The sequence below is a fragment of the Podarcis muralis genome, chromosome 13 (genome assembly GCF_964188315.1).
Source record: "Podarcis muralis chromosome 13, rPodMur119.hap1.1, whole genome shotgun sequence".
NCBI lineage: Eukaryota > Metazoa > Chordata > Lepidosauria > Squamata > Lacertidae > Podarcis > Podarcis muralis.
The window spans coordinates 26,567,955-26,591,336 of NC_135667.1; the positions used below are offsets into that span (position 1 = coordinate 26,567,955).

Below are 23,382 nucleotides of genomic sequence, written 5' to 3' on the forward strand. Positions count from 1 at the left end.
GCAAGTAAATCTTCAGTCTTCTTTCTTAGAAATTGTTTCACTTGATTACATTTGTGGAGGTGAAAGAACTATATAGGGATTCAGTCCAAATCACTTCAGCCAATGGAAAGAAGAATAAATGTGACGACGTCCCAAACAAATGTGGAGAGAGGAACATGTCATAAATGGAGAAAATGACAAATCCCATTGGATCGCTAGAAACCAACAGAACAATCAGAGATGTAAAAGGAACAAATATAATGAATTAATCTACAAACCATGGCCCTTACTAACCCTTCTTTAATTGTTGTTATTGTTTAGTCGTTTAGTCATGTCTGACTCTTTGTGACCCCATGGACCAGAGCATGCCAGGCACTCCTGTCTTCCACTGCCTCCCGCAGTTTGGTCAGACTCATGCTGCTAGCTTTGAGAACACTGTCCAACCACCTCGTCCTCTGTCGTCCCCTTCTCCTTGTGCCCTCCATCTTTCCCAACATCAGGGTCTTTTCCAGGGAGTCTTCTCTTCTCATGAGGTGGCCAAAGTATTGGAGCCTCAGCTTCACGATCTGTCTTTCGGGCTGATTTCCTTAAGAATGGATAGGTTTGGTCTTTTTGCAGTCCATGGGACTCTCAAGAGTCTCCTCCCGCACCATAATTCAAAAGCATCATTTTTTCGGTGATCAGCCTTCTTTATGGTCCAGCTCTCACTTCCATACATCACTATTGGGAACACCATAGCTTTAACTATGCGGACCTTTGTCGGCAAGGTGATGTCTCTGCTTTTTAAGATGCTGTCTAGGTTTGTCCTCCTTCTTTAATAGTTGTTCTTATGTCCAGATCTTAAGGATAGTTCAAAGAATTCCTTCTGCACATAGGTGAGCACAATCAGTGTGTGGACTGCAGAGCTCTATTCCCCAGCACACATGGGAAATTGTCTGAAAAAAGTTCTGTGTCAATAATAGTCTATGGAATTCCACAGTTATTATTATGTGTTGTCTGAATTGTTGGGTCTGTGGAATGTTCTTGTTCTAATCATTTTTCCTTCTGTTTAGATTTTACAGGTCATTTTATGAATCCATTCTGCCCAGAGAAAGCAAAACGCCATTGAAAATTGCTTGCCACACCTTATTGTAATATACTTATATTTCATAAGTGGTTCATTTGCCTAGCCCACATCTGGGTCTTTATAAAAAATGGCTCTCATGATTTCTGTGTCCTATTGCATGTTTCCACCAGTAATGAACCTATTGATCATTAAGAAAAAGGAACTGAAAATGGCATTCTGGAATTTGATGGCTAGTCTTTCCCCCAAATTCTTAGCCAGCTATTACTCAGCAAGCCTCCTTATTTGATCCCATTTTGGCAAAGGCACACGCACCTAATCTATATCTAACCTCAGATATGACTTGAGGGGTAGAAATCTTGCTCAGCCACAAGGGGGTCTTCAAGGGTGCCTGCAAAGCATTATGAAAGGTAATGCTGCCAGATAATCAAGAGCCCATTGCAAGTTGTTGTGCAAGATACCATGTTGAAAAGGGAGTCTGCAAGACCCTTGCAGGCAAAAAAGGGTCACCGGATGCCATTGAGATTGGACAGATGAGAAGATGTTTGACAGATGGGAAGCTCTGTCCACCTTCCACCTTTAAGACTTGGAGCATGATGGGAGAGGGAGATAGCATGTCTGGCCCACCATCCAGATCCCCTTTCCTGGATTGTAGGGGCGGGGGACTTGACATTTACCTAATATTTTATTTAAACTATTATAGAATAAATACTTTTTAAATAAAACCAAACATTTCTGGGTTTTGCCCACTTAAGTTTTAAAAATGTGTCTGAAACTGGACATTATTTTTAGTCCTTGTTTCTTCTGACAAAGATGCAAACAGTTAGAAAACACACTTCCTAATTAGAAACTATTCCATGTTCTTCTAATGAATCCCTTTGGGGAATGTTTGTATCCACAATAATTTTGCTTAGCTCCTTGAGGGATGTGTGTCCCTCATGAAATTAATTAATAAGGAATAGCACTTTGCTTTGAAAATTAAGGTTTAAGATGTATCTTTCTGTGTTGATGACTTAGCTGTGGCTTTTTGGTTTCTGTTGGTTCTCTGACTGTTGCTATCTGCTGCCACCTGCTTGTTATTGTTACATGTTTAGTTATTACTAGGGACTTTGTTCTTGCACTCAGATTTTAAAGTGCTCTGCTTTAGCAGTCCATAGCTCTTCAGAACCCAGCTGTTAGCATTCTAGGTGAAACTAACATAAATTATGAAGCAAAGTGAATCCCTTTTAGTTTCTGCACAAAAAGCTTTTGGACCAAAGTGTTGGCAATCTGGTGGCCTTAATCCACTCTGAACAGGCTGCTGTGTTTGTAAAATTCATCCAGGGAAAAGGCTATATGCATTTTTCGATTTCCCATTATATTGAATGGAGAACACACAGATTCATTTTAAACAGAGTGGCTTGGAACTCAATACACAGATCAATGTGGAGAGAGTTCAGGGTAACTCAGAAACAGTTTGAAAACAAAACAAAACAAAAAACAAAACACACAGTGAAATGGCAAATATTGTGGCCTGTGTACATCCCATATGTAGCTCATAGAATCATAGAGTTGGAAGGGACCCAGAGGATCATCTAGTCCAACCCCTGCCATGGAGGAATATTCAGCTGTTCCATACAGGGATCGAACCTGAAACCTTGGCATTATCAGCACCACACTCCAGCCAACTGTGTGAGAAAAGCTGTCTGACCATCTTTCTCCATGTCGTTCAAAGAGGGTGTGTGAAACTGGTTGTGATCTGAAGTCTTTATTTCTCCAAGCAAATTATTTTTATCTTTTTTTAAAAAAAATGCACCTGCTAATTAGAAACTATTGCAAATATATATTTTTTCTAATCAGGCTCAGTCCAAAACAGCTTGCTATGAGGCAGATCAGCAAATGGTGCTGTTATTGCACCCAAAGTAAGATGGATACTGCCAATATGTTTGTTAAGGAATGCAGTTAATAGGTTAATTCTCTATGAACTAGCAGAGATCATTCATTCCCCACAATGCACCTACATACATCTTGTGATACTGTTATCTGTATTAATGAACAAATTTGGGAAGAAACTTTATGTATAAAAGGGCTCAGGTGTGGCTTGTGGTAGGAGACAGCCTTCAACAATTCCTGCAATATGTTGGAACGGTGGATCTGAAAGAAGACTTTTTGAAGAGATTGTCTGAGAAAGAAGTTGAGAAATTGCCAAATTTCAGAACTCAGAGAACTCAGAGAAGTTGCAGGACTGTGCAAGCAACTGAACCTAAGGACTTGGCTGTAGACTTTTAACACAGCAAGGACTTTGCAGCAAAGAACCCTCTCTGGGATCAGAGAGCAAAGACTACTTGTAACATCTGTAAATAGTGTGTATATGTATAGTGATGTGTGTTGGTGTTGGCCTCGTAAAAGCAGCCCTGCCAAATTGCTGTTTTCTGTGGTGAGATGCAGGAGGTGATCAAGCATAGAACTTGAGTGAATGTGCCCTCACAGAGTTAATAAAAAGTATTCTCATTCTTGCCTTTCCAGGCTAAAGCAGATATTCCCTTCTCTAGTACTCTCCACCAATTCTACACCAAAATTTGATCTGCTGAGTGGTTACTCCACATGGTGCCATCTCCACTAACTCACATCTGTCTGAGGACAATCACATTCAGCCAGTGATGCATGTGTCTTGCTTGTGGGAATCAGGCCTGCATGGTACCCGAGCCACCGCATCCCTTCCACCACTGCTCAGCGCGCCGGGGCTTCGGGATAAGAGGCAGCTCTGTGCAAGCCGGGGGAGCCCGGGGGGGACTCCCGCGGGCTCCCAATGCTTGCGGATAGCTTCCTGAAGCCTGGAGAGGGAGAGGCGTCAGTGCGCACCGACCCCTCTCGCTCTCCAGGCTTCAGCGAAAGCCTGCATTCGCCCCGTAGGACGCACACACATTTCCCCTTCATTTTTAGAGGGGGGAAAGTGCGTCCTATAGGGCAAAAAATACAGTATATATAAACAGCAGAATGTATCATTTGATGTAACAAACCAGAAAAGGAAGCTGAGGGAAGTCAATAGGGAGGGGGGAAATCGGAAAATGAATGTGTAGTAAGGATATTGGATATTTGTTATGAGGAAAGAAAATCAATAATAATTATTTTTAAAAAATAAAAATAAAAATTCTTTTATTGATTACTCTACACAGGTGATCAATAGCTGTTTTCTACCCTATAAAAGGTTATGAGTCCAGATGGTAATAGAACACAGAATATGGGATATCTGAAAAATTTTCAGACTTGTTGAAGTGATTTTTAAAGCAGAGGTGGACGGGAATATGCTTCCTTCCTAGTAGACAAAAAGCTGTTGCAGCCTTGAATAATATTAGCTTTTTTACTGCTGCTGCTGCTGCTGCATACAACTGTTGACTCATGTCATAGGACTCATGTCATAGGAGCTAAGAAGAAAAAAATATGTGAGCCCCAAAAATTAATGGGCACTGCCATTCAAAAGGTGTGTGCATGTTGTATCATGTGATTGATTATGTATGGTGGGGCTTACGTGCCTTGCCCCCACAATACCTTATTCAAGTTGGAACCCCTGACTCATGTGGAGTGAAGGAAATAAATATGGGTAAAATTAACTGGAGTATCTCTTTTTTACTTCTGCCAATACAGAGAACAGTAAGAAGAATGTGATCCACAGAGAAAATGGCAAATCGCATTGGTTGGCCAGAAATGACCTTTTATCAGTTGGTACTCCATGGAATGTTTCTATATGTAAACAGTAAAATACACATATATACCACAAATACCTGTGAGTGTTTCCTTCTGAGTTTGATTAGACTCCTGGGAGTGGTGGAAATAAATATTCATTGCAGCTTCTCCTTTACATTTCTGTCAGTACAGAGAACAGTATCACCTCTCAAACGGCTGTGGAGAGAGAAGGATGTGATACATTGAAAGGGCAAATCACATTGGCTGCCCAGGAAAAAATGCCACAGATCTTAATCAGGTATGAAAATGAAGCAGATAAAATTACCCAAGATCTGTCTCTGAACAGCATGGCAAGTCAATTGCATGGGATACTTTTCCATTATTGGTGACCTACATAATAGAAATAAAGTTTTATCACAAGTTATTTATGGATTATCTAGTCCAGAGTCTGCAAAGGTTAGGTGTGCAGAAGAGTCACCATGTCACCAAGAATGATACAATTTCATTCAATAAAGAGAATATTCTTGCCTGCACATAGAAGAGGACAGGTCAGAGTAAGTCCCTCTTTGGTTATGGATTTTGAAAACATGGCATGGGCAAAGACGGTTAAAGTTGACAGACGGGGTTACTTGGATTATGTTGGAAATTGATGTCTGCTTTGTATTCTTTCTATTCAGGTTTGGGAAGGCATGATTCTAGGCTTCCTATTAGCAGAATGAACAGAAGCATTCAAGCACACCCTCAAAGAAGAAACTGGTACACCTCTTCCATGAAGTCCCACTTTGCTTGTGCATCTTGGAAACTTGATATGGACAAAGATTGATGATCACTGGGGTGCCCACTCAACTATTTCAGTCTGCAGAATTGGCCGTGTTACAGGTGACACATAATATTCAATCCACACTTACAGAAACTGACTTTTACGGTGGTAGCCCCTACAGTTCTTTATTACATTAAGTTTCTATGTCCAAGGATCACTGGGCAGTTAGGAATTCCCTGCCTAATGACATAATTCTGGACAAGAGCCCTCAGTGGACTATTTTAAATAGCTTTTAAAACCATGAAATATGCCCAGACTTGCTGTTATATTTTGTAGATAAAAAATGTTAATTTTTGATGATTTTATCAGTGTTCCTTGAAAAAAGCATTTCACTATATTTCATATTGACTGCTTTACTATTTTGCAATTTAATGCCATTTAATTTTCTTTAAAACTATAAAAACCCCGAACAATTTTTTATTAAACAATCAATTGTTTATTGCTTACTTAAGTCAATCAACACGATAATATTGGGAAACATGCATCATATGGGAAAACAAAGCATTCTCCACCTCCTTTCTAAAATGGCTTTGTCTTCTCCTTGCAGGTACCACACACTCACACAATGTTCAACCAGTCTTCAGAATTGGTGGAATTCGTTTTGCATGGATTCTCTGATACTCAGGGATCGGAGACATTTCAGTTCATTATATTTTTGATCATATATGTGATCGCTGTCACTGAAAACCTCATCATCATCACAGTCATCTCTTACAGTGCTCAGCTTCACAAACCCATGTACTTCTTTCTAGCCAATCTGGCATTCCAAGACTTTGGCTCCATATCTGTCACAGTCCCCAAATCCATGGCAAATGCCCTGATGAACAGCAAGACCATTTCTTACAATGGATGCATCTGTCAGGTTTTCTTCTTTGTCCTTTTCTCTGGATCTCATTTTTATCTCCTTGGAATTATGGCATATGACCGCTACATTGCCATCTGCTGCCCGCTGCACTATGAGACTGTCATGAATAGAAAGGCATGTATCCAAATGGCAATCGGTGCATGGATTGCTGGGCTTCTGTATTCTGCATCATATGCTGCTAGTACATTCACAATAGAGTTTTGTTCCAACAACATCAATCAGTTCTTCTGTGAAATTCCACAGTTAATCAAAATTGCTTGCTCTGAATCATATCTCATTGCATTTTGGAATACGTGTGTTGCTGCTTCTCTGGCCTTCATTTATATTGTTCTAATAGTGTATTCTTATGTTCAGATCTTCAGGGCAGTTCTAAGAATTCCTTCTGCCCAGGGAAAGGAAAAAGCCTTCTCAACTTGCTTGCCACACCTTGTTGTAATATCATTATATTTATTCATTGGTTCATTAGTATATTTAAACCCAACTTCTAAGTCTCTATCATCAATAGATCTTGTACTTTCAGTGTTTTATTGCATGTTGCCACCAGTCATGAATCCCCTAATCTATAGCATTAGGAATAGGGAACTGAAATTAGCATTATGGAAGTTTATTTCCAAAGTTTTTGCTCATTTTTTTGCACACTCATCAATGCTCTTAAGGAAATAATAATGCAATTTTTCTTATTTTAATTACCACTATGTTTGTTTTCCTGTTTTTAATTACCACTGTGAAATCTTATGTCCTTACAAGAAAATACTGTATAAACCTTTAGCAACTTACATGCTAGTTTATCTCTATTTTATTATCTTCCAGTGAATCTCTTAACTTTCTTGTATTCTGAAACATATGTTTAAAGTTTCTAAACTTGACACCAGTTTTCCCATATACCTTTTTAAAGCATCCACCATCTGAAATCATTTTCTCCAAATAAATATAAATGTTTAGAAAACTCAGAAAGCAATTAGGAACGATGTCATGTTCTTCCAGTTAATCTCTTTTTCCTAGCCACGTAAAGAAAATGTGGTTGTTTTGAATCTTCAAAATATAATGTAGGTTTCTGGCCACGCCCACGATCAATGGTGGTTGTTCGTCATAGCCCTGCAGGGGCTGCAGGAAAGTTCAGGCAGGGGAAAGAGAGGATTTATGAGACATCAATTCTTGCAATGCTCCCCAGTGGTGTCTGGGGAGTTCACTACTGCCCATTGTGCCGCTCAAGCCCATGTCTGCCAACTTGAAAGGCAGAACAAGTGCGACCTGGGAGTGTGTCCCCGCCATGGATGAGCCTCCATTTCTGGCATGATTTGTGCTGGGTTCCTCCTTAATCTGGAATATTGACGTTAATCAAGAGGCTCCTGGAACAGCATAAGATAATGGGCTGCAATCAATCAGCTGCCGAAAGACTGGGTCTGGTTCTTTGAAGGCATTTGAATGTTTGCTTTTCCCCCTGAAGCATGAGAATCCTCACACAGCTGGAAAAGGAAGCAGGAGGAGAAGCTGCTCTGTGCTTTCATATGGTTTTCAAATGGTCTCCTTTTCCGCCTTGTTTTCCCCTGCAAAATGAAAGAGACGTGTGTAGCCATGGTGACGTGATTCTGTCTGTCACCATGGAAAGAGGCGGAAGGCTTTTGATTTACGCTCAACAAGGAATGTAACAAGATTTTATTATGCCCTCCCCCCTTGACCAAGGTTGTGTGGACTTTATTTAAAATTATCTTTGGGCTGGACCAGGAGTGTGAGGGAGCATTGCAGAGCAAGTCGAATGAACGGCTGCTGAAAGATCTGTCGAGAGGTTGAATTTGAGAAAGGAGTTTGTTTTTGGCTGTGTACTGAGGAAGAACTCCAGAGGGGACTTTTAATGGTGGAGACTGGACTTGTACTCTGTGAGTTATTTATACCCGCAGCCTGTACGCTAGCTGGTGAACAGTGAAAGGAATGGAGTGTGACCTTGTAACATCTAGATAAACACTGCAAGAACTGAATGAAGGAAGAGAGTAATTAACTCTCCCAGGACACCAGGTCTGAAACATCAATGTATATGATGTGAAATGGATTTTATATTTACATATTTTATATTTATAAGACGTAACAGAGGTGCTGTTTGTAAGGAGAAGAATATGATCAGCTGTGAGAATGGACTAACAACAAGTGAAGGAACAAGTGGACAACAAAGAAGAGAGGATGCGGCAACAGGAGATGATTGACATATGTTAGCAACACAAGCAGGAAACCTGATTTTTTAAAAAAGAAATTGTATTAAATTAAAGTAATTTGATTTGATTTGCAATAATTTGGAAAACTAATAAAAATAATTAAAAAAACAAACTTCAAAATATAGTGTATACTTCCTGTAATAGAATTTTAAGATGTCTTGGCCTGTACAGTGGTACCTCTGGATGCGAACAGGATCCGTTCCGGAGCCCCGTTCACATCCTGAAGCAAACGCATCTGCAGGTGTGTGGGTCACAATTTGCTGCTTCTATGCATGCGCGTGATGTCATTTTGACTGTCTGTGCATGCGCGAGCGGCGAAACCCGGAAGTAATGCGCTCCATTACTTCTGGCTCGCCGCAGCGCGCAACCTGAAAATACTCATCCCGAAGTTACTTTAACCTGAGGTATGACTGTATTGACCACTTAGCTGTGGTTTACTTAGGTGTTCTACTGAGTCACAACAGGAAAAAGCTTGGTGAAATCTGTTGCCATGCGTAAAATGTGTTTACAGATGGCAGCTATGTGCTGCCACCTGGCAGTTTGAGTGTTGGGTCATCCTGCCACTACCACTACTGCATAGGGAGATAAACCTGTCTCTTTTTGCTCTTTTACTTCTGTTTTTGTTTGCCTCATCGTGTTGTTTGTTGGTTTCTGATGATAATTCATGAATTAAGAACAACATCAACAACCTCAGATATTTTCCCACAGGAGGCATTATGCAGAATATGCTGCTCTGTAACATTTAGCAGGGAATGGAGCAAGGGGTTATGTGTAGGCAGCATGTTGGCATTATAATGCAGGGAAAGTCCAACCAGTCGGAGCTCTACGCAAGCCCATGCTGCCTATCAGATGCCAGATCTTAACTTGTGCCTAGGATTGTCAAACGGGGGCACAGGCTCAGATATGGGTTGGGCCGGTGGGCAGAGCTGACAGAGCAGGAAGGCTTCCCTCAGGTCTGCACTCAGGCTATTTAAACAGTCCACACCTGGAGCCTTTACCAGTTCAAGCTGCTATTGAATGACCTTGTTGTGGCTACGGTGGCTGAGTGGGAATTTGTCCACAAGGCAAATTGTCTCCAGCCTGCTGGTTTTGCCTACCTCATAGCAATCATTGCAACTGGGGCTGGGCATTGGGACAATCCTTGTCTTGGATGAAGGGCAAGTAGTAGTCTCTGCCTGGTCCTCCAAAAGCTAGGGTATCCCGTTAAAGGGATCCGGGGGGAGTTGCCATGTCCTCACACCCAACCAGGGACCAGGGCCATTGCCATTCCCCCAGACGGCGGTCCCTGCATGGGTCACCCTATTCCATTTATAGCTTAGTAACACCTGTTCGGATTGACCTATGTGTCACTTCCGGCAGGCAGGCTGGATGTATTTTCCATTGCCCCATGCCCAAGCCAATCCTCTTTCATCTGTATTCAACAAAGTTGTGGCCTGTTTCAATCCAAACCAGTCTCAGTTGTCTTTTCATTCATGGAAGGTTGTGGGGCAGGGGAGCCTGCCACTGTTCAGAAAAATGCAGTCGTGTTCCAAATTTCAAGCAGATGAAGGAATATAGGTTCTAGGCACCTATAAATCTGCTGGAGATGAAAGAACTAAAAAGGAATTGATTTCTGCACTTTTCCCACTCCAGTTTATGCTATCCTTTCCCTTTCACTCCACTCTGCTATTATTATTTATCTTTGCTGTCTGCAGCTCTTGGGACACACAATTGAAAGTTGAGTTCTTTCTTGGCAAAACACTCAATTGCATTAGCTCCTAAGGTGTGAGAATCACATGGGCCACCCCTGCTAAATAGCTAGATGGGCATCTCCTTCTTCACACCTGTACTCCATCCCAGAAGTTGGAACAACGGCATGCCATGCCCAGGTCTACTCCAGCACATTTAAACCCCCTCTTCTGGCGTGGTGCATGCAAAAGACTGGCAATTTCACGTGTGCATTTCCAGCAGGACCTGTGGGAGGCATGGCCGTGCGTAATTAAGACCACAGCACATCTGGGGAGCCCTGCTCTCTTACCCTTCGCCAGATCTCTCAACCCACCTGGCCTCTTTTTTATGCTTTGCTATGCCTCTAAAGTAAAAAAACTGGACTTGGTGGGTGGTTTATAGTTCACATTTCCCAAAATGTTTGCAACTCTGTGAATCCAGAAAGTCCACTTTCCATGGGGCCATCTCCACTAACTCAAATTAGTCTGAGGACAATCACATTCAGTCAATGAAGGAAGTGTTCTGCTTGCGGAAATCTGCTGAATAGAGATTTATTAGGCCAATGTGGGCCCACATCTGCAAAGTCACACATACAATCAAGCTGAAAGCATAGTTATGACTTGCCATGGACCTGACACAATTCAGCAGAATCAAGATAAATATATATGTGAAAAGAAGTAGAAAACAAGTAAATTAACTAAAATGTTTCAACTCTGTTATAGAGCATAAAAATGATAAGATCCATTGTTGAACCCATATAATACTTTATGAATTGTTATAAATTAGCATGTGTGTTCTCCAATATCTGCATCAGACATGAAAATAATGATTTCAAACTCATTAGGTTTTATCTTTATTATAAATGATTTGAAATATTTTCAATTGTTTTACTATTTTTGCGCAGAAAGAGAAACGTAATCAATGCTGTAGACGTTGCAAATAGGGGAAGAATAAGGTGAATAGATTTGCCGTCATCTTCCACAATGCCGATTTCAGTTGCCTATTCCGTATACTATAGATTATTGGGTTCATAACTGGAGGAAACATGCAATAGAACATAGAAAGCACAAGATCCATGACTGATGGGGACCCAGAAGTTGGCTTTAGATAGGCAAATAAACCACTGGCAAAAAATAAGGATATTACAATAAGATGTGGCAAGCAAGTTGAGAAGGCTTTTTCCTTTCCCTGGGCAGAAGGAATTCTTAGAACTGCCCTAAAGATCTGAACATAAGAATAAACTATCAGAGCAACGTAAGTAATGGCTAGAGATATACCAACACAAATAACCCAAAATGCAATGAGATGTGAATCAGGAAAAGCAATTTTAAATAACTGTGGGATTTCACAGAAGAACTGGTTGATTTCATTGGAACAGAACTCAAGTATGAATGTGCTTCCTGTGTATGTTGTAGAATACAGAAGCCCACCAACCCATGCACAGATTGCCAGTTGGACGCATGTCTTTCTATTCATGATAGTCTCATAGTGCAGTGGACAGCAGATGGCAATATAGCGGTCATATGCCATAATACCAAGGATGAGCAAATGAGATCCAATAAAAAGAATGAGAAAGAAAACCTGGCAGATGCATCCACTGTATGAAATAGTCTTGGTGTTCATCAGGGAATTTGACAAGGATTTGGGGACTGTGACAGATATTGAGCCAATGTCTTGGAATGCAAGATTGGCCAAAAAAAAGTACATGGGTTTGTGAAGCTGAGGACTGCAAGAGATGACTGTGATGATGAGAAGGTTTTCAATGAGAGCCAACAAATAAATAAGCAGAAAAGCAATGAAACGGAATGTCTCCATCTCCTGAGTATCAGAGAATCCATGCAAAATGAATTCCATCAGTCCTGATGATTGGTTGAACATTGTGTAGGTATTTGGTACCTGCAAAGAGAAAACAAACCCATTTTAGAAAGGAGAAGAGTATCAGAGGCTTTCATGCAGGTTCCCCATGTGATCAAATAGATTGACCTAGGTAAGCCAGAAACCATTGCTCTTTCAATAAACATTTGTTTGTTGTTCACCTTAAAATTAAAAAGTATGCACCTTTAAAAATGTGAAATCTCTAAGTGGTTAGTATTACATATTATAAAAATATATAAAGATAAAACCAATAAAAAGTTATTTTTGTATCCAGATAAAAACAATTAAAGGTTAAAACAAGTAGACAAAATAAAGCCACCTGTTTGGTTAGCCTTGATGGAAGAAAAATGTTTTAGCAGACATCTAAAACAATCCAGCAATGGCCCCTTCCTAATGTTCATAGAGCGGGAGTTCAGAGCTTGAAATATAGGCTCAAAACACTATTATATTACTTGAAACTATCATGAGTCTGAAAGTAACAATGTGGAGAGGCTAATTGGATCAGGATTGAGGGTAGGAAGAGCTTCCTGCTGACAACCCTGTAGAGGGGCCTATGGTGTTGGGGCAGACTGCATTTGGGGCTGAAGAGGCAGAGAAGTCACCCTGATTTAGTATTATAGATGAGGAGTCAGATTCCAGGGACAGTCCCAAATCAAGGCATCCTGGACTGCCTCTTTAGTAGTGGCTATACCACTGCCTCTCCCAATTGGAGAGGGACTATTCCTTCATGCAACAAAGTGGTAAACATGCTCCAGACCCAGGTAGCCAAATTTCCTCTGCTCAGTTTAATAAGCCAAGAGGCTCAAGGGGCCATGTAGTCATCCTTAGAGCTGAAAGCACCATTTCCACATCACCAGACTGCATAAACTGAATGAATGAATGAATGAATGAATGAACCTTTATTTGCGTCAGCCATCGGCCACAGCAACAAAACAACAATGTGATATACAAAGAAGAGAAATAAAAAGTTGATGATATAAAACACACTTTAGGGTCCTGGATCAGCAGTCAAATAATGGATCTTAATCTGATTGCCCCAGCTAAAAACCTTGCAACCTTTGCTGTCATCTGGTCATCTTGATCTGTCAAGAGAAAGGACACTGTGGCAGTGGTTGGGCAACCTGGAATGGATATTAAAAGAGGGGTCATAATGTCATTCATAAAGTCTTTTTAAAGAGTGCAAGTCAGAAGGGCATGCACCACTGATTTGGTACTGCCATCTCCACAGGGACATAAACATTTTTCGTGTGGAATCTGTTGGAATTTTCCATCAAGTACAGTCGAGGGCAATACATTCAATCTTGCGAGGCTAAAAGCACGTCTATATTTTAGAATTGCTAGGTTATGGAGATAGGTGCCAGAAAGTCGAAATGGGAAGGTGGAAAATAGTCATATCATGGGCAAAATTTCCTTATTGTGGCCAAGTTGTTCTGATGCTCAATTTCATTTAGGCGCTGAAAAATTAGACTGTTTGCTTTACTAATCTCATATCAGCACACAGACTGTAGCACTGGATGCTTCAACTAGAACTGCAACTTCCATCAAGTCAAGGACTCTCTTAATACCAGCAATCTTCAAAGTAGCGCTGTTGATGGGGGCCTGTCCCTCAACTTGTGGCTAGTTAGAAGGACAAAGGCAGAGTTGAGAGCAGAGACTGACCTAGACGCAAAGTAGGAAGCACTGAGACTGCAGAGTTTTGAGAAATTGAAAGATAAAGTGTGAGATTGGTTACATTATTATCAAATTAGAGAAGTATTTAATATGGACAAAAAAATAGGCTTCCAGGTGGAAAAATCAAAATTAGAAACAGAATTGTTAGAACCTAAAACTAAGGTACTTTCAAGAATGTATAACTTGCTGTTAAAATGGAATACTCAGGATGAAACGGTCAAATCAGCTATGATTAAGTGGGTGCAAGACATTGGTTATAATATCATGTTTGCTGACTGGGAACGGTTGTGGACCACCGGTGTGAAATTTACGGCATGTAATGCCTTAAAAGAGAATATTATGAAAATGATATATAGGTGGTACATGACTCCAGTCAAGCTTGCAAAAGTATATCATTTGCCTGACAATAAATGTTGGAAATGCAAGGAAACTGAGGGAACATTCTTTCACCTTTGGTGGACGTGCCCAAGGGTTAAGGCCTTCTGGGAAATGATCTATAATGAACTGAAAAAAGTATTTAAATATACCTTTCCCAAGAAACCAGAGGCCTTCCTTTTGGGCATTGTCGGCCAAATGGTGCCAAAGAAGGATAGAACATTTTTTATGTACGCAACAACAGCAGCAAGAATTCTTATCGCAAAGCATTGGAAGACACAAGATTTGCCCACTCTGGAAGAATGGCAGATGCAAGTGATAGACTACATGGAATTGGCAGAAATGACTGGCAGAATCCGAGACCTGGGAGAAGAGACAGTGGAAGAGGATTGGAAGAAATTCAAAGACTATTTACAAAAACATTGCAAAATAATTGAATGTTAAAATGATGCAGGATATAAAGACAATTTGGCATTAGTGACAAAATTGAAAGGAATATGCAAAAATATTTTATAAGAAACAAGGGTGAAAAAGTTAGAATAGCGTTATGTCAGAATTAAACGAAATGATATCAAGGGAAAAATCTGGTGACATAATAGCTGAAATGTATAATATACAATGAGATTTAAAAGAGGGTAAGATATTGCTGAATATGATTTTGTAAAAGAGAACACAGAAAAGGGGGATGTGAGGAGGTCAGGAAAGAGGGTTATGAAAGTAACAATCTAGAAACAGGATTTTTATGTTTTTCTTTTTTCTTTTGTAGTTGTATGTATTTTCTTCTGTATCCTTTATGTTTGTTAAATCTGTTTATTTGTTTAAAACTTTAATAAATATCTTTTTTTAAAAAAAAGACGCAAAGTAGGAAGCTGGGAAACCAGAGAATCAGAGCAATGTTTGATGTCTGTTTGAAACATAGGCTGTGGTTCCAGAGAACTTTTGTCCTCTTGAGGTGTTAATGCTGTGCACCCCTCCATTGTAGGCTCAGGTTGAATATATTAATGGAGCCTGGACAGCTCAGTTGGTTAGAGCATGGTGCTGATAATGACACGGTTGCACTTTTGATCCCTGTATTGCAGCGGTTTGAACTAGATGATCCTCAGGGTCTCTTCCATCTCCACAATTCTGTAATTCTATGATATGTATAAATAAACCATATATCATAAAGACACCATAGTCTCTGCTGAGCCTCATCCAGAAAAAAACACAAACCCTGGGGAAGTGCCTGGAGCCCCTGGAAACAGGCACTGCTTGGAGACTGGGGTGGTATGCAACAATACAGAAACAACAACAACAACTGGTTTCATTATCTGGCTAGGCATGTTTCTGGTTCAATTTCCACAGGGACAGAAGAGAGACATAAATGCTCCTCAGTGGAGACATGAAAGGATTAAATGAAACTAGTGAACAAACACCAGCACCTGAAGTGGGGTTGGCAAATGAAGGGGGAATCAAGTGGGAAACAGTTCAAGGACTATTCAGGATGCTCACTGAGCATGGAATGCTAACTGACTGTTGGAAAAAGTAACCAAATAAATAACCCCTGTGTTGCAAACAATTATCAGTAATATCAAAGGCAACACGATGACCAAGTACAACAATGCAATATCAATATAAACTCTTTATATAATCTATATGAAACATTGAGCAATATGGAATATATGAAATATGCACTCTCTGCAAAACCAAATAAACAGAAATCTTATAAGTCTCTGAAAGTCACAAAATCTGTACTCTTTAGAGACTTGACATCTTTCCGCAGGGCCTGCAAGACAGAGCTGTTCCACCAAGCCTTTGGCCAGGGCACAGCCTGACTCCCTCCTTTGGCAATCTTCACAGAACTCTAGCCCAATGGTTGCCATCAATTTGATTTGAATTAATATTATAATGAAATGATTTTAGAATGTTGTATTATTATTATTTTGTTAGCCGCCCTGAGCCCAGCTTTGGCTGGGGAGGGCGGGATATAAATAAAAAAGTATTATTATTATTATTATTATTATTATTATTATTATTATTATTATTTTATGGATTCTCTTGAAAACATAGAACCAAATAAACATAAGTCTTATAAGTTTCTGAAAGTCTTTGTAGATTATGCAAGTCTCTGAAAGAAGCAATAGGTTAGATTCTTATCTGATGAAAACAAGCCGTAAGGCTTTGTTTTATGACGTCCAGTGCTGCAGAAGTGGTCCGAAACAGAGGTATGAACAGTGATTCTGGATATACCCACTGTTTCATGGAATTCTTCTTCAGCACAGCAGAAGGATACAGAAATGCTTCATAAACTGCAAATGAATTATTGAAACGATGACATGCAAATACATGGTAACTTACAATAATTCAAATTATTACAAACTATACGCATGAATTGGTTTTGCAGATAGTGCATAATTCATATATTTCATATTGCTCAATGTTTCGTATAGATTATATAAAGAGTTTATATTGATATTGCATTGTTGTACTTGATCATTGTGTTGCCTTGGATATTACTGATGACTGTTGGAAAGAAACAGAGAAACTGAGGTGAGAGGGAATGGAAGGCAGCTGCTGCTTCCCTGAGCAGAAACGCTCCACAAGCCATCTTGTTGCAGGGCTTTACCTGCTGAATACAGTGCCAAAAACATTCAAACATTATTCTCAAGACATTTAACTGAATCAGACTGTTTGTTCTAAAGTGTCTCAGGCTTCAGTGAGCGTTTCCTGCAACAACCATTCAGTGGTCTAAGTTAGCCAGTCTAACACTACAAAAGTGGCAACTAATCATTCTGTTTCTGCCACTGGAGCATTGTTCTACTTTGGTGCAGCTTCGAGTGGGGATGACATCTGAAATCATTCCTCCTGGTATAATGCAGTTAGAAAATTTGCAACTCCACTAAGTGTCTTAAGGGGTGGAGCTCTTGATATGGTAAATTGACCTCTAAGAGTGGTGCATCAGTCCTGGCTGGGGTGCTGGTTTTGGGGGGAGGGAGGGTGCTTATGCTGAGTGGAAGCATGAAATTCTGACCTGAAAACCTGCTTGTTTAGTAGTACTGTCCTTTTCCACTGGCAAAAGTGTGTGTGTGTGTGTGTGTGTGTGTGTGTGTAAAGCAGGCATTATTTCCCATCATAATCCCAAAGACCACGATGATCCCCATCATTCAATGCCTTTTTCCATGTCACGGGTTTCCAGCAAGCACCAGCAAAGAGAATCTGCAGCTGACACATTCTCTTCAGTGCTTCATGCAAATTATTGAAAATGTTAAAACAGATATTGGTAACATGTTAACTTCTCAGCACACCTGAACCTTAAAGTTTTGTCCAGAATTGCCCTCAGTATAATTAACTTGTGATAAATTGGTTTTTTATCAAGTTGATACTCAATAAGCCACTTGAGAAGTGATCCATAAAAACTGACTCACCAAACTATTCATGGGCAGATCCTGGAGAATTTAATACAATTTTATGTGGTGGTATTTGTTATTGATGTTGCTGCTGCTGCTTTATGTCTGCTCATTTTCTGCTTTTCTCTGATCACCCAGTATGATCTGTCACATCTTTAGCTCTCCATCACTGTTTAAGAGGTGATCTCCTTTACAGTTTTCCTCACTGACTAACAGAATAAGGAGATGTAGTAATTACTTTTATTTATATTTTGTTTCTCCATTCCCAGGAGTCTAATAAACTCAGAAGAAAATTCTCAGGTGTATGTGTGGAATGCATGTGTATTTTACTGTTTACATGTAAAAGTGTTCTATTAGAATACCAAATGATAAAAGTTTCAAGCAAGAATCACTACGTCACATGGGATTTCACCTGATATACATAGATTGAGTAGCAATATATGGAGGTACATACATCACTTGGTTTCTTTTTCATTCATTTATAAATATTTCCATTATAACACTAAGATGCTTTAAAAATATTTCCTATAATATAATACTTAATATAATTAATATAATATCTATCTATCATGTTCCAAGTTCTTTATTATTTTTTCTTAAAAATTGTAATAACATAACAGCTATTGCTGATTCTTTTAATTTGAACTATTGTATAAAGCAGAGGACTGCTGGAAAATGTCTGAATGTTTTTAAAAATATGTTTGCTTCAAGAATCACTCAGTAGAATAGGCCGTTGGATAATTTGTATACAGAATCAGCAACTAAGATACACGACTTATAGACAGATTCCATTTTTGCTAAATTAAATTTTAGTGCCTAATTTATTCTATACAGTTTTTGGCTATTAATTACCTTGATTGGAAGATCTGCTGCTTTCGACAGCAGCTTGTGACTATGACGGATGGGTGCTCTGGTGCTGAATTGAGTGAACTCAAATTGCTTTTCCCTCCCTCCCCCCCCCCACTTGCTGCTGAGACAGAGGTGAGTTCAAAGGGAGGATCACAATGAGTTTCCTCTCAATCTGCCAGTCCCCTCGAAGCCCCGCTCTTCCGTGGAGTGTTTTTTTGGGGGTACTGAGTCCTACCACTCTCCCCACTGCTCAAACCAGCCTTTGCTTGAACTACAGCAGCTATCTCTGTGTGACAGTACCATTCACACTGTTCAAAATAAAACAGTATGTGCAGAATTCCAGTGGGATAGAGTTCTTTACCAAAAAAAAAGCCAAATCAAGAAATCTGGGCACTTTAGCTAATGGGGCCTTACGCTGCTGCCGCACGGCCGGAGCACGATTTCTGTTCTCATCCTGAAGCAAAGTTCTTAACCCGAGGTACTATTTCTGGGTTAGCGGAGTATGTAACCTGAAGCATATGTAACCTGAAGCATATGTAACCCAAGGTACCACTGTATTTGACCAACAAAACTGGAGTGGCCCCCTCACTTTGCCTAATAAGAGTTCCAGCCCTGCTTCAAATATAAATCCCTTAGGAAAATATTTGCATCCATAAATCTTTTGTTTAGCTCCTTGCTCAACCTGTGTTATACTTCCCAACTAAACTTTGAATATTGTTGATCCGTGTCCGTTGCAGGCAGTCAGTGGACCAGGGAACTAGGCTTGTCCCCTCAATATTCCTGGTAAATGAGAGTATTAAAGTACTAAAGCCAGGCACTTCCTTCTCAAAGCTGGAGAAGCTTCTGTCCGGCTTAGGGAAGGAGGGGTGATGCTCACACACAGATGTTGCCCCTGCCCCAAACAACCCTTAAAAGCTGGCACCTCCGGCCCTAACGTACCCCCATAAAAAGATTCACTGCACGTCTCTGATCCATGTGGAAAACATAAGTATACTCCTGCTAAAATCTAACACAATCTGTTCATTTTCTGACTTCGTTGCTACCTGCAGCTATAGTGCCTTGTGAATCTTATAATATGACTTTTGTTATGGTTGTTCTGTTTAGCATAATTTCTTTTAGTAGCTTTCTTAATAGTGTTCTATAGAAGGTGGTTGTTATACTGGTGATTTGTAATTATTTTACTGATGATTTCTTAATTATTCTATATAATTTATGCTGTGGTTGTGATGTTCAATTATCTGTTCTCCTCAGATTTGAGTGCCCAGTTGTTGAATGAGAAGGAAAGTGAGAAAAGCAACAAGTCTTACTACCTCACTGTGAAGGTTCTTCAGAGAGAGAAAACACCTTTTTGCTATGGCAAGAAACATTAGCTTTTATACCCAAGGTGTGTGGGATGTAATCCACACAGATCAGTCTAGTACAACATTCCTTGTTTTCCTAGAGTGGACATGCAAGGGAATGTTTGGTCGAGCCAGTCAAAACTTCCTGTTCCTCCTGCCCTGGAACATCCTTCCTTGCATGTAACTAGTGGGTGGGTGTGACTTTTCCAGACCTGGTAAAAGGACAAGGCATGCTGCCTCTCTCTCTCTTTTCCATCTTCCTTTTGTCCTGCAAACTTCCTGGAATGAACTGCTGGCTGCCAGATTTGGAAAAGGTGCAAGCCTTAAAAACTTGTTCTGTAGCACCCTGCTTGTGGTTAACGCTTAGCTGGAATGAAATATTCAATGCAGCAATAGAGAAATTAAAATAATAATTTATTTGTCAGACAAATAAATGATAGGCACAGTGGTATATTGTTACCAAAGCTCTGCCCCCTCCAGCCCTGATGGCCAGCACTTATATTTCCCTTGCTCCTCCTTTGGCTGCCTCTGTCCAATCAGCCTGGTTGAAATTCCTATTGGCTGTTTGCTAGAACCAATCATAAAAGATACACCCATTTCCTATTACCTTTTATGGGAGACAAAGAGCTATATTTCCTTCTATCCATAAATGGCAGACAAGTAGCCATATATCTTACATTTGCCTCGACAAGGCACCTTAATTACCAGATCACCTGTTGCCCCTGTTGCCCCTGCATTCCAAAACAAATGGCTAAAACAAATGGCTCATGGTATTAAATTCTATCTAAACAGAGATCTTGGGTTCACATTCTCACACACCATCAATGAAATAAGAATCTAACATAAGAATCTAACATTTCTTACTTTCTAAATCATTTGCATAATTACATTAAGCCAACAAATCTCATACATAACATAGATAGCTTTTTAGAAGAAAAGGCCTTTGCAAAGTAAAAAAGGAACTCAGTAAAAACAGCTTCAAAAGAAGCCTCTTCAGTTTACACCCTCCTTTCCCAGCCAGCTGCTTTTCCCATTAGCTCTTCCCAAAATTTATTGCCCTTTAACTTTCTCAGTATACCTTAAACCTTAGGAAAATATGGCTAGAGTCTGATGGGAGACACATGGTATTATTTTCTGTTAAACAATAAATCTTACTATTTACCAACTCTTAATTAGTGTTTTTGCAGCTTGATTGTATTCTGTAATATGTAGGGTCAGTGTAACATTTGCTCCCAGCCTGTAATTCCCTTTTACAACTTTGAGAAACTTGTCTCCTGCTACTGCTATAAATCAGGGGGGCCCTTGTTCAGGAGAGCAGGAAGATAAACAACTGCCAAAGTACTTAGCCAGCTGGTTTCTGCCTGGCATGAAACATACAAACATTTGCAAATATATCTTTAAGCTCATTTTAAAATACAGGCCTTGATCAGATGCCTCAGTTCTAAATATAGTCGTACCTCGGAAGTCGAACAGAATCCATTCTGGAAGTCCGTTTGACTTCCAAAACTTTTGGAAACCAAGGCGCAGCTTCCGATTGCCTGCAGTAAGCTCCTGTAGCCAATCGAAAGTTGCGGAAGCCACGCCAGACGTTCGGGGTCCACAGAACATTCACAAATGGGAACATTCATTTCCGGGTTGACTCCAAGGCATTTGGGATCCAAGGTACAAATGTATCTGAGAAATCCGCTCACCTTTTTTTCTGGTGAGTGCTGTTGTGTCCAGGTATCGGGGGCCCTGCAGTGTTCTGGTGGAGGGGAGATTGACGACTCTCTTGTTGCTGTCTGGGCCACATCACTGGTGCTGGGCGGAACCCACCTAGGGGTGGCCCCGCTGTCCAATCAGGACCTGGGGGAGGCATGGCCGTGGGTAATTAAGACCACAGAGCATCTGGGGAGCCCTGTTCTCTTACCCTTCACCAGATCTCCCAATCCACCTGCCCTCTTTTTTATGCTTTGCTATGACTCAAAGCAAAAACTGGATTTGGTGGGTGGTTTGTAGCTCATGTTTCCCAGAATGTTTGCATTCTGTGAATACAGAAAGTCCACTTTCCATGGTGCCATCTCCCCTAACTTACATGAGTCTGAGGACAATCACATTCTGTCAATCAAGGAAGTGTTCTGCTTGCAGAAATCTGCTGAATAGAGATTTACCATATTGGCCCAAATATAAGGCGCACCCACAAATAAGCCACACCTTTCACATTCAATGGAGGGGAGTAAAAAAACAATACCCGAATAGAAGCCGCTCCCTTAAAATTCCGCAGGCACTCACAGCCGTAAATGGCAGATGTAGAAGAAAACCCTACTGGTACTAGAAAGGACCCGCAAGTGAAAGCGATGAATGACATTAGAATTAATTCCACAACAGTCTCAAGCTCGCAAATCGGCAATAAAACATTTTTTTTGTTCTCTTTTACCATATGTCTGTTTCAGCAGCAATATCATAAAAGCCAATTTTTGTAAGGTTGCAAATTGAACCGCACTTTAACCTTTCACGGTCAGAATTTGGGGGGAAAGTGCAGCTTATATTCAGGCCAATACGGTATTAAAAGGTAAAGGTACCCCTGCCCGTACGGGCCAGTCTTGCCAGACTCTAGGGTTGTGCGCTCATCTCACTCTATAGGCCGGGAGCCAGCGCTGTCCGCAGACACTTCCGGGTCACGTGGCCAGCGTGACAAGCTGCATCTGGCGAGCCAGCGCAGCACACGGAACGCCGTTTACCTTCCCGCTGGTAAGCGGTCCCTATTTTATCTACTTGCACCCGAAGGTGCTTTCGAACTGCTAGGTTGGCAGGCGCTGGGACCGAAAGACGGGAGCGCACCCCGCCGCGGGGATTCGAACCACCGACCTTTCGATCGGCAAGTCCTAGGCGCTGAGGCTTTGACCCACAGCGCCACCCGTGTCCCACCAATACGGTATTAGGCCAATACAATTACACATACAATCAAGCTGAAAGCATAGTTCTAACTTGCCATGGACCTGGCACAATTCAGCAGAATCAACATAAAAATATGTGTGAAAATAAGTACAAAACAAGTAAATTAACTAAAAAAAAATCCACTCTGCAACAGAGCATGAAAATAGTAAGAGCTATTGCTGAACCTATATAACAGTTTATTACTCTAATGGAGCACAGAAATTAAAGATCAATCTCTGAATCTATTAGACAGCATCTAAAAAAGCAGGGACATCACCTTCCCAACGAAGGTCCATATAGTTAAAGCTATGGTGTTCCCAGTAGTGATGTATGGAAGTGAGAGCTGGACCATAAAGAAGGCTGATCACCAAAGAATTGATGCTTTTGAATTATGGTGCTGGAGGAGACTCTTGAGAGTCCCATGGACTGCAAAAAGACCAAACCTATCCATTCTTAAGGAAATCAGCCCTGAGTGCTCACTGGAAGGACAGATCCTGAAGCTGAGACTCCAATACTTTGGCCACCTCATGAGAAGAGAAGACTCCCTGGAAAAGACCTTGATGTTGGGAAAGATGGAGGGCACAAGGAGAAGGGGATGACAGAGGATGAGATGGTTGGATAGTGTTCTTGAAGCTAGCAGCATGAGTTTGACGAAACTGCGGGAGG

At 40.6% G+C, this 23,382-nt stretch overlaps 2 protein-coding genes across 2 annotated transcripts; one reads left to right on the forward strand and one right to left on the reverse strand.

The window, feature by feature from the left end:
* The first annotated feature begins 5,034 nt into the window (after positions 1–5,034).
* Positions 5,035–7,053, forward strand: LOC144325359 (olfactory receptor 14J1-like). The gene is made up of 2 exons (XM_077918282.1): positions 5,035–5,055; positions 6,073–7,053. The coding sequence occupies exons 1-2, from the start codon at positions 5,053–5,055 to the stop codon at positions 7,051–7,053; spliced, it is 984 nt and encodes a 327-aa protein (XP_077774408.1). The 5' UTR covers positions 5,035–5,052.
* Positions 7,054–11,222: 4,169 nt separating this feature from the next.
* Positions 11,223–17,662, reverse strand: LOC114582132 (olfactory receptor 14A16-like). The gene is made up of 2 exons (XM_077918283.1): positions 17,630–17,662; positions 11,223–12,200 (listed from the first exon to the last, which is right to left on the reverse strand). Exons 1-2 carry the CDS (start codon positions 17,639–17,641, stop codon positions 11,223–11,225), a joined length of 990 nt encoding a protein of 329 aa, XP_077774409.1. The 5' UTR covers positions 17,642–17,662.
* Between the last annotated feature and the right edge of the window lie 5,720 nt (positions 17,663–23,382).